The sequence below is a fragment of the Hippocampus guttulatus genome, chromosome 15 (assembly GCF_054856545.1).
Source record: "Hippocampus guttulatus isolate MCC_2025c chromosome 15, RoL_Hgut_1.0, whole genome shotgun sequence".
In the NCBI taxonomy this organism is placed as follows: Eukaryota; Metazoa; Chordata; class Actinopteri; order Syngnathiformes; family Syngnathidae; genus Hippocampus; species Hippocampus guttulatus.
This window is the reverse complement of record NC_141275.1, coordinates 1986076-1998727: the sequence shown is the minus strand read 5'-3', so window position 1 is coordinate 1998727 and position 12652 is coordinate 1986076. Positions and strand designations below refer to the sequence as shown.

The 12652-nt window shown below is 43.0% G+C and overlaps 1 protein-coding gene across 1 annotated transcript in view; it reads right to left on the bottom strand.

Annotated features, from left to right (window-relative positions):
- amot (angiomotin) overlaps positions 1-12652 on the bottom strand; it is a 54752-nt gene that overhangs the window by 14034 nt on the left and 28066 nt on the right. The window contains exons 7-8 of the mRNA XM_086131429.1: positions 9867-10016; positions 5972-6168 (exon numbers count right to left, since the gene is read on the bottom strand). Of these exons, the coding sequence (XP_085987555.1) occupies positions 5972-6168; positions 9867-10016 (347 nt within the window). The remainder of the gene's footprint in view (positions 1-5971; positions 6169-9866; positions 10017-12652) is intronic.

Genomic DNA, 12652 nt, shown 5'->3' with positions numbered 1-12652 from the left:
TTCAATTCGAGAAACCCCCACTGCTGAAAGACCCCAGTTTTAAAGACTCCAACAAGGATGACAACATTGATGAGATAGTCTGGTATAGGCTCTCTGATTACTAATGAAGATAAAGGTTGTTGATCTTGAATGTCATGCAGTCCACAAGTTTCCTGCCTGCATCATCTGAACCAATACGAAACAAACACCCAATCCATTATCAGTGACTTATTTTGTTATATTTATGTCGAATTTTCCATAATTCTGTACCACACTAGTGATCCCTAAAGTTAATGGCACCTAAGGGGGCATGTACGGGGGGGGGGGCTCATTTGTGACCATTGCCTTGTGCGGGATCAAACGGACATTTAGGATTTGTGTATACACAAACAGAGGGTGAGATGAACAAACCTTTTGTTCAGTTCAAGTGGGGGCGAAACCATTTTTTTGCCAAAAGCTCAAGTTTTAGTTAAGTGACCCATCAGGGATCATTGGATTAGGCCTCTTTGGCACATAAGTAGATGGGTTACTTGAGCTTGGCCGTTGTGTCGCTGTGACCTTTTTTCCTGGCTTTGTATCTTATTCTATCTATTTGCACCCTGGCACACATATCTAGTAAGGGTGTGGAAAAGAATCGATATTACTCAATGCATCGATGCGCACGTGCGCGATGCGAGTGCATCGGCTCATTCACTGGGTATGACGCAATTGACGGGTGAAATCTAGATTCATCACGATGCGTTGGTGGGTATCGGTAAAATCCGATGCAAGCGCAGTTTTATTCATGTTAAACGTCACCTATCTGCCCTTTCCTAGGCGCGATGAATCCACCATCATTATTTTGCGTTTTGTGTTGAATACGGACGCAAGCCGTGCGTCACATACAGTCCAGTACACTACTCGCGAAACACTAGGAAGTTCGCGCAAGCAGCAGCGAGGAAACTACTATATTTAATGCACCCGCAACATTCAGATCTTATGTTTGGAAATACTACAGCTTCCTTAAAGAAAGACGGAAAGCTTGATAAAACCTCCGTAATTTGCAAAGAATGTCGCACTAAGAAGCCATACAGCGGCAGCACCACAAATATGCAGACCCACTTAAAACGATGGCACCACATCACCGACAAGTTTCCCGCCCCCTCCCCTGCCTCCCCGTCCAGTTCCTCGTTGGACACCGGAGAAACTCTTGGCAAACCAGGTCAGGATCAGAAAAAAATTGCCTCTTATTTTGGGAGTCCCCTTGCAGCTCACTGTGACCGCGCAATGGCTATAACTAAGGCCACTGCTTATTTCATATGCAAAAACCTCCAGCCTTACAGCGTGGTGGACAACGAGGGTTTCAGACAGCTCGTGCACGTTTTGGAACCCAGGTATAAAATACCAGACAGGTCTGTGTTCACTTACAAACATATTCCCGATCTGTTCAACAAAGTGAGAAGTGAGATTACTGTGTCGCTGAACAGTGCGCAAAGAGTTGCACTTACAGTGGATGGGTGGACATCTTGCGCTACTGATTCATATATAACAGTGACGGCACACCACGTTGACAACGAGTGGGAAATGCAAAACTTCGTTCTTCAGACCAGAGTTTTCCGTGAGTCGCACACCGGAGCAAACCTTGCGGAGTTACTGCGCGACGTTTGCCGCGAGTGGAACATTGGCGATAAGAAGCCAGCGTTAGTCACGGATAATGCCACTAACATGATACTGGCAGGGTCTGGCGCAGAAATGAAGCCGCATGTGCGATGCATAGCACACACACTTAATTTGTGCTTGCAAAAAACATTTGCAGTAGACCAGGTTAAACCTATCCTGGTGAAAATAAGGAGAGTCGTTACATTTTTTCACAGAAGTACCAAAGCATCCGATGCTCTCCGTGATCAGCAGCACAACTTTGGTCTGGCACACCACAAGCTAATCCATGATGTTTCCACAAGGTGGAATAGTTCCCTTGATATGTTGGAGCGTTACTGGGAACAGAAGGCTGCTGTGGCGGCAGCATTAAGGAAAATTAAGCCAAGGGGAGAACCACTGCCTCCCCTCTCAGATGATGAGACGAAAGTAATCCCAGATATTGTGAAACTGATGTCCCCCCTGAAATTGGCAACCAAGCTCCTCAGTGAGGAAAAGACCCCCACTATCTCCATCGTTTCCCCACTACTGGCCAAACTACGGTCAGAATTTGGAGAAAACCACAGCGATATAGCCGCAATTGGCAAGATGAAAGAAAATTTCAGACAGGACTTTGATTCCCGTTACAACTACATCCAAGACTTCCTCGACAATGCCTCAGCCCTTGATCCCCACTTCAATGACCTGCACTTCATGGATGCTGACAACACTGCAAAGGATGTGATATTCCTGAAGATAGCACAACAAGTGGAGGATATGGTAAGAAATATAATACAGTATATTCAGCAGTTAGTTTTACTCTTAGTATTTTCCATCTCACTTAAGGGTTTTCTTTTTTAGTTCTAATGATATTATATGTATTTTTTTTCACATGGAAAATAAATCAACACTGATGCTAGTTTTCAATACTTGTCCAGGTTGGCTTTTCTAGAGGATGATGATGATGATAATTTCATCTGCTCTCTGCTCTGCTGATTGTCAGGCAAGGGCTGATGGTATGCTGGATGATGAGAGCCAGGCAGCTAAGGCCGAAGGTGATGGGAGAGGCCACAGGGAGGAGGAGGACAATGAATATGATGTGGAGGAGATGGAGGAAGATGAGAGAGGTTTGTTTTTTTGGAATTGGTTATGTTATCTCTAATAGTTCATTGATTTGAAAAGAGGTGTGATGATGGTATTGTAATGCAGTCATATGGTATTTAACTAATAACTAGTTTAATATGCTGATATTATTGGTTCGCACAGCTGTGTGTGAATTAATTTGGAGCATTGCCAAGTGAGTTATGAGGCTGCACTATTGTTTATGATTCCTGTTACTGTATCAGCACCAGGAGGAGGATGTGCATTATCCTGTTTATTTTGTTGTTTGTGTTTGATAGTATTGTAGACATATTGTTTTGACTCATGTTTCTTTTGTCCTGTCTTGCTTTGTCTTGTCTACTCCAGATGATGAGCCAGAGCCTCCCAAGAAGAAGTCCGCTATGGACCAGTTGCTTGGAGGTTTCCTTGCTCCTAGAGCACCAGAGAAGACCATAAGGGAGAGAGCTAAGGAAGAAATAACAAAATACAGGAGGAGGGATGGGTTGGATGTCAATGGTGACGTGTTGCAGTGGTGGAAAAAAGAAGTAGATCTTCCACTGCTTTCAAAATTGGCCAGGAGCTATTTGTCCGTCCCTGCAAAAAGTGTCCCCTCTGAACGAGTGTTCAGCACAGCAGGTGACATATAACAGCAGAGCGCAGTCGGCTTCTTCCTGAACATGTGGACCAACTAATCTTCCTGAAAAAAAACTGAAGCAGTGCCATATGAAGTACATCACAAAGTGAGATGTTGATAATGAGAGTGGCATTTACAGAAAGATCTGTTTTCTTTTTTTGACTCTTTTGGACATTTCATTTTGAGACACTCAGGGGTCTGTGTACGCGACAATACACACAGCAGCTTTGAGCCTGTGACTGCCATATTGTTTAAATTGTATTTTTCTGTCCTATGGAGATGGATATTTCATATAAGACACTCAGTGAGAGTAGTCTGTTTGTGTTTACACAACAGCAACAGCTGTGAGTCTCAGGTGCCAAATTGTTTACGTACATTTTCTTTGCACAAAACCCAATTGTGAAAGGGCTTAAATAAGTTGTTTTACAAGTTCTACTGTTTATAAGGAATAAAGTGGTATCCTTTTTGTAATACCATACTGAATTCCATCTTTTTTTAAACTTTTTTTCTTTGCTTATTTGCATCATGTTTAATTGCACAATATCGCAACAAATTGCATTGTATCGTATCGGATCGCATTGATTTGAACTTAATGTGTATCGCATCGTATCACATCGTGACGACGGTGAAACGTATCGCATCGTGTCGCCAGAAAATTCCATGTATCGTTTAAGTATCGCATCGCTGGTAGTGCATCGAGATGTGTATCGAATCGTCCTCAGTGCGACATAGTCGCCAGCATTAGCAAGCTAACCCCTTTGCTGCAACCCTGAATAGACGAATGCGTAAATATTTGATTGGTTTCTGCACTAAAAACCAACGTCATTGCTCCCGAGTCATGCAACTTTGAGTTCCCCCTACCTGTGTCTAAAAATAAAACTTACTGTCTGTGTGCGCAATAACCACTTAGTCAAGAGACGAGTCGTCATATCAAGGTTGACTGTGTAAATCCCCCTGGCTTCGACACTTTGAAGACAATAGAAGTTTTTTTGGTAAAGTGTGAAAAAGGGGACGTTGGCCAGGGTCGCTTAAGGTAGCACCCGAGAGACTCCTGTGCTTGCCACAGATTAATAACAATCCTTTTGTGCAATTGGGACCACAACACCCCACACCACAGTTTGATGAGAGGCTTTGCAGTGGATTCATTGGACACGAGGCCAAATGTCTTGCACACTCAAATAAAAAGAGTGGAGAAGCAGTCAACTATCCCCATTTCGTGGTGTTTTGACTGCGACAGTGGGGGAATATGCGGGTCCGACCTGGCACACCCAAATGTATTGTGCTGGGAATGTCTGACAGAGGTAACTGTCAGAAGGAGTTTCAGCTCCCAACCACCAGCAGAACTTCGGCACCTCAAACCCAATGGGTAATTAGAGGAGAAATAGGCAGGTTTTCATACTTGCCTGTTTCATCTGTGTACAAGATGAAAAAGAAGGCAATTAAGTCACTGTGCTCCAACATTACTGGACACAACATCAGACAGGATGATCCCCAACTCCATAAACTAGGACCTGTCCTAACCCTAAATCAGTAATCCAACTATGACTTCACAAGCAACAGAAAAAAATGATGTGGTAATGAGAGCACGAGAGAAGTGTATAGTTCAGAGGGAGAGGAGAGGACTGGGTGCTTCTCCTCATGGCAGCTCATGAAGTGGGCTTGGTGTTTGATTAGTGAAGTACAGCGACTGTCGAACTGGGAAAGGTTCTTGGTAGACAAAGAAGAGACAGCAAGGTTTAAATAAACCTATTGAGGAAACAATCCAACTGATTAGTATTATCTAACTCAACGGCGGCCATGGTCTTGTGTTTATGCTGGCCACCTGCCATTTTAGAGATTTAAAAAAAGTCAGCCTTGTCAATCTGGACAATGTGCAAGCTGTTTGTGGTTATGTTGCGCACAAATGGAATAAGATGACAACAGGGTCAGCCCCAAGTGTAAATGCTTTTCCAGGATAAAATCTTTGCTCTTTTGTTCTTACCTTTGATTAAGGTCCTCCTAAATAATTTTTAAAATGTTTTTCTCTTTTAGATATTTTAGAAACCCAGTTTAATTAATTATTTTTTTGTTTTTAAAATTGTTTGCTAATATGTTTAAATGTTGTCAAACTACCTTGGAATAATTTTTGTACTAATTTTGTTTTCTCTGCTTTACTTTTGAATGAATGTCGTTAACTGTTATATTTGTAAATGCTTGTAGATCTGCTTCGCAAGTGTGAAGCACACTGAGTTGCCTTGTGTATGAAATGTGCTATGTAAATAAAAGTACCTTGCCTGGCCTTACCTAAGAAACCATAGACACGACGTGCGTAGTAATTTGGAATAGGGTAGAGATGACATGGTATAGATTTTAACAAGCGCATCATCAATGACAAAACTTGATTCTTCAATATATATATCAGTTAAAATCCTGGTCTTTGAGGCAACTACTTTTCGCGCCACTCACAATTTGGAGTTTGGGTTAGGTCCAACCACCAAAATGCCATAGCCCATGTCCAGGATGAGGCACCTGTGCTATTGCTATTGGGACGCTTTTGAATAACTCTTCATCGGACACATTATCACCAGTAAACAAAATACTATAATGCCTTCAAGAAAATTAATCTCATTATGATAATACATATGCATAGAATGGTAATTCTACCTTTGAGACGCAACAGAAGCAGCGGCCTCAAGGGCAAACTGTCTCATGACGCTCTCCTCCAAGTACTTTTGTTCCCACTTGGTCATATCAGCCTCCAGAGCCAAAATACGTTCCTCCTTCTCCCTCAGGTGCTCCATTAGTGCGGTGACACTGTACTCTGATGGGACCACACCATTGTTTGGTGTGCCTCCCTGACGCTGGAAAGGAGAAGGTATTTTGATGACAAGAACTTAACACAGTACTTCAATACAGTTTTATGGACATATTAAAAGGATGTAAAACATCACATACATTCACTTGTTTAAATAGAAAGGTCTGAACATATTTTGGTGACAATTTGAGTGAATGTATTTATATACAAGCACAAACTGATTCAGTTTTTATGATGATCTGGGTCAAAACTGGATCAAGCATGGGCAACATTTTTATCAGCTAATACAATTTATTTCTCTGCATATGAGTTTCAATGACAGTTAAAAAGGTCAGGAGTGGCCACTCAGCCCTGTCTGACCCCACTGTGAATGGGGAACCACTCTGAGTTCTTCCCATTGACACGAACACAGCTCTCTGAGTTGTTGTAGAGTCTCTGGAACAACGTGGTTATTTTGGGTGGAACTCTGAGGTACTTCAGGATGCTCCAAAGGGAGAGGTGGTCAACTGTGTCAAAGGCAGCTTTAAGATCTATGAAAGCTATAAAGAGATCCTTCCGAAACTCTCTGACTCTCCGACCTTCTCAACAATAAGTCGAAGAGTTGAGATGTGGTCTATAGTGGACTGGTTGGGCATGAAGTTGAGGGTGGCGGTGGCTTCGAATGGCAGAAAGAGCATGGGTGAGAAGGTGTCATTGACAACCTCATGATCCGAGTCCGGGAGCAAGTCTCAGGCATGTCATTTGGCAACCTCCACATGACCAACCTTGAATACGCTGACGACACCACCCTGTTCAGCAACTCCCTCCAACACCTCAGCAGTACTCTCTCCACATACCAAACAGAAGCAGCAAAGCTCAGCCTCCAATTAAGCTGGCAGAAAACAAAACTTAGGTATATTGGTGGTGGATCCCACCCGTCCCTCCTATTTTTTGGCTCAGACGAAGTGCAATTTGTCGATTCCGTCATCTACCTGGGCTCCACCATTACAAGTAACGGCGATCCCAAGCCAGAGATCGACCACAGACGCGGCCTCACGGCTGCAGCTGTTCAGTCGCTATGGCGCCACAACTCAGTGTCCGAAAAGACCAAGATGCGCATCTATAATACAGCAGTTCTTCCCATTCTCTTGTATGGTGCAGAATCCTGGCCTTTAACAAGACTCTGGCCAAGAGGGTCGATGGCTTTGACAGCAGGTCACTCAGAACCATCATGAACAGCAGCTGGCACCTCCATGTTTGTTTGTTTGTTTATTGTTTATTGAACATATAAAAAGATACAGTAATAAATTGACAGAAAGTGAAGGTAAGTAAAATTGTATGAAAGTAAAAGAAAACAGTCATCATACAGCACAATTATATGTTCAAAGGAGTCGGAATAAGTAAAAAAACGTATCTAGTTCTACCCCTTGTTATGTAATAGTATATAAATGGATCTTTTTTACTGTATATCAATTAGAAAAGAAAAGGAAAAGTCTGCATATAACCAAATGTTTTTACTTTTATGTGTGCTATACTTATCTAGTTTTACAATTGTTACCAATTCAGACCTCCGAAAACGTACCCTTCAGCCCCCCACATCTCGGCTGGTCGCTCAGAGGAGCATCCGTTGACTTAGACATCTCTTCCGGTTACCCCTGGAACAGCCTACTCATGCCATCTTTTCATTCAACCCAGCTACAGCCGGCTGGAAGAGGCCACGCCGCAGACACCACACCAGATGGCTTGATGTCATCAGGGAGGATCTCCAGGACCAGGGGCTTACCCTGGAGGACGCAGTGGACCTGGCTCATGACCATGGTCATTGAGATCGGCTCTACGCACTGTGATAACCCCATCGCAAGAGCATTTATTATATATTAGTGTGGCAACCTAACCCTGCTTTTTTTACCGTTAACAAAGTTCTTTTTTGATTGATGTGGATCTATATTTCATCTCATCAAGGAAGGGTAAAATAAACCAAATGTTAAGCATGACAGAGACGAAAAGGCAAACTTTTAAGGAGTTGATTGTATACTGCACGCAACCCCTGGCACCTCACAACCCAGAACTCCTCAAATTATGATCTCGCAACCACTGACCTGAAAGACTATCACAGCATTTCATTCTATATTATGCTAGTACCATGCAGCTGATTTCTCACCACTGCAGTAGCGTACTTCTCCAGGAATCAACAGAGTGCAAAGGGAAACCAGTGAGACAACTCCAGTCCTCCAATGTCATTTTGTGAAAAGACCCACCACCAGTGTAAAATGTGAACAGATACTTTCCATTTGGACACAGAAACCAACTCAGAGTATGGAAAACATCACCTTCAGACACAGGTATTTTATCGTACATGTACATTCTATCCAGTCCCAGAAAATATGTCAGAGAATGGAAAACATGACAATCAGACTTTTATGATTGCATTTTTTGGAACCCAAGCATGCAAGAAAACTCATCAAAATTTGCACACTCATGGGGCCTGGTGAAATTTTTTATATGCGATCCGCAATGAAAGCAGGGAGCAAGTAGTAGAACATTTAGAAGGGTGGAGGCATGCGCTCCAAAGGAGAGGAAAGAAAATTAACACAAGTAAGGAATAACTTGTGTGCATGAATGAGAAGAGCCGTAGGAGGAAAAGAAGAGCTAACAAGCCACGCCCAAGCCATGCTGAGCCTCATTCAAAATGGCGCTGCGAGAGTGGCTGCCTTTCCAGCAGCTCCTATATTTTGTTGTTCTACTTCTTCCTTTCATTACTTTGCTGCTGTGAATTGGGAATTTCTCCATTGCGAGACTAATAAAGGTTTTCTTATCTTATCTAATCAAAACGCTGAGAATAATATTTTTAAGTGTTTCCAACAATTGAAGCATAGAAACGTTCTTAAAAGCTTCAATGGGCTGCTTATATCACGTGCAGCCGGTTAGTTCGCAGATCGGCGCGAGACGCAGCCACAGCTAGCGAGAGCAAGTTTAGCAACGAGCTTTGGCTGGCTGATAATGCCTGTGAAACATATTGCTTTCGGTGCTGACTCAGCAGTCACAGTCACTCTGTCATCTCGCCTCCACGGCGGCGAATAAACTCCCCTTCTTACAAGTATGGTGAACAGAGCGAAAGCCGGAGGAGCTATGCTATTTGCTAAACTAGCATGTCATTGTGAAAGACCAGAATTAAAAGTTCTTGGGTGACTGAATACACTTCACAGCGGTCTCGCTGGAACCGTGTTTGTGCAAAGCGTATCCAACTTTTATTAACAAAATAGAAGGACATTTATTAAGTGTCTGGAGAAAAAAATGACTTTGAAATAATGCTACACACACAGGTAACTGGAAAGGTTATGGCATCCATGCAGGTAGTTGGAGTCAGAGGAGAGGATGCAGAGAACAGGGAAAGATGGAAATTTATGACTCGCTGTGGCAACCCCTGAAAAGGAACAAGCCGAAAGGAGAAGAAGAAGATACGTCAACCTGCATGAGTGGACTAGATGATTAACGTATATTAATATTGAGGATAAGCAATTCAGATAATACATGCATATACAGTGAGTGTATTGAATGCAGATATTATATGAGTGCGCAAAAGTGCAGTGAATGACTTGAACTGAAGCGTTTTATTTAAATTGCTCATGTGCTCCGTCGCACCACTTATGTGCAACATTGGTAATATTACAGCTATAACTGTCTTCTCTAGTTCAAATGTGGCCAGCAATAAACAAATTACCCGTAAATGTCTGAAGCTTAAAAAATCGATTTTGATTTGCATACCTGTTGCATGCGTAGTGATTCCAGCTCTTTCTCCAGCCTTGTACGGAGTCGATGTTCAAGTTGTTCTCTCTTTTCGCAGGCTGCCTGTAGCTGAGCTAGAGCCTGTTGCATTCTTTCCACCTTTTCCACATAAACTTGTTTCTTCTTTAGCTACACACTCACACACACACACACACACACACACACACGCACACGCACACACACACACAGAAGATATTAATATTAAGGCCCTTACACTTTTCGCAGGAACTTTACCCCAAAAGTAGAACATTTTGCTATAACTTGGCATATTCACAACTACAGCTGAACTATTATGGAAAATAAGCTACCGTATTTTAGGCATTATAAGGCAGGGGTCCCCAACCGCCGGTCCGCGGACCGGTATCGGTCCGCAGGGCATTTGGTGCCGGGCCGCACAGAAAGAACTTGCCTTAATTCTGTTTTATTTATTTCGGAATACGAAAGATGTTTTATTTTGAAAAATTACCGGATTCTCCGTGACATCCGTCTGTGTCACGCTTGACTCACGTCAAACCACGCTTCTCCCTCATGTGACCGATTACGCTAAAAACAAAACGTTGGAGGTCGCAAAATGAGTTAAAAAACTGCCGGAGATCGCAAATGACGGTGGCCTTAAAAGTACGTTCGAGACAATTGGATTAAAGTTATGGCTGAATACTCTGAGATCGCCACAATAGCACTGTTGCTATTTCCGACATCCTACCTGTGTGAGGTGGGGGGTTTCTGCAGCAACGGCGACTAAAACCAAATTACGAAGTAGACTGGACATAAACCACACAATTGAGGTGTCATTGTCTCCTATTACCCCGAGATGGGACCGTCTAGTTGCAGAAAATCAAGCTCGGGGCGGTGGTGAGTCGTCATTTTCATGCACTTTGAATTTGCGTTGTATCGTATTTTGAAGGCATTAAACATTACCATAGCGATCAGTGTTGCGGCCAGATTAGACGCTCCTTGTGTTTATTATTATTTTTTGAAAACACCACAGTTTTCATGCAGCTCATAGCATATTATTTTGTTGTATTAATCCGCCATGTCTTAAATGCCGGTCCCTGAAAATATTGTCTGACATAAACCGGTCCGTGGGGCAAAAAAGGTTGGGGACCCCTGCTATAAGGCACACCTAAAAGCATTCAATGTTCCCAAAAGCTGACGGTGCATCCTATAATTCGATGCGCTCTCTATGGATGGTGTTACACAGTCTCTTTATATTCCCCATTGAGTTGTTTCCCTGTTACTGGTCCTATGCCTTCTAGTGATAATTATTAGTAGGAACCAATTGTAACCTAAAAGGGTTCTGCCTAACACTAACTGACGTGCATTCACCAACACACACTCAAACAGACAACTTTGTGAGCTCTGCACAGCCATTATGAAACGATGATAATACCAAAAGCATAGTAAACTACTGACTAAACAAAGGAAGAAGAAGACCAGCATGACCTCTAAGGATATTTAGCCCCTTGTGGATGTGAGCCCATGGGTTTGTGTGCCTTTTTGTTGGCTCAATGGTCTTCGTAACCTTTATCTTTCATTTATTGTTTTGTAATGCCATTTGTATTTACTGGATATGTTTCATGCCCGGCTTTGTTCCAGCTGGCTCTCGATAAATAAAGTTGGATTGTAATGTATTCCTTTTGGAGTAGCTCCATCTGGTGTATGCCTAGCAAACCGTAGCCACTTCTATTCGCTGCGCCTTACAATGCAGTTCGCCCTATAAATGTAAAAAGTTTTAAAATCATTGAAGGTGCGTCTTATCATCCGAAGCAACTTATTATGCAAAAAATAAGGGAATTACAATTGGTTATTCTAGACCAGTGGCATAGAGACTGAAGGGTTGATAAGATAAGAAAACCTTTATTAGTCTCGCATTGGAGAAATTCCCAATTCACAGCAACAAAGTTATGAAAGGAAGAAGTAGAACAACAAAATATAGGAGCTGCTGGAAAGGCAGCCACTCTCGCGGCGCCATTTTGAAGTCAAAATAACAAAAATAACACAACACAACACATAGGACACAGACAGTCGTGCAATCTTCACCAATTTTCTGCATACACTTTGTTGTCTGAAGCAGTTATAGATGAAAGAGGAGAGGATCAAAGTGTCCTTTCACCAGTGGATCAGAGACGTCATGCTGAAAATGTGCACACGTCTGCTACAAGCTAAGTTTTGAAAGCAAACACGAAGCTGTAACATCCATTGACGAAAAGAGATTAGTTCACTTCTCCTGTCCCACGTAATCCTCTTCAAACTCCAAGCCGCGACTCCCAGTTCCAAATCCGCATCGGCGCTCCGCGCTAACGCTCCTTTCTTCTCATCGTCGGCTCCTCAAGCCTTACATCCATCCAGCCGCAGACCGTTCAACAGCACCGATCTCTCCGCTGAACAAAGCGGGGCTGTGAAAAATGCTGCCCATTACAGGCGCAAGACACAAGCGCCCCGGGACTGTCCAGCAACGACAGTCAAATGGCGCCGACATTCCTCCCAGTCAAAAACAGTGCTGGTATACCCATGATGCCGAGAAGGCGCAACCACCAAGCACAGAGTCTCCTCCTTGATGAATGTCGTGGCCAAAAAATGCTGAAAAAAGTCCACATCAGGTCCACACGACATAACAACAAACACAAAGTGACAAAACAAACACAAAAACAACAAAAAAAGCAAGGCTCATGAGAGCACTTGCTGACGGCTGCCTACTCGGGCGCCATCTTGACTTCAAAGCTTGAGAACCCTGTACAGTACTCCAGAATCACCCTCCAAAGAAC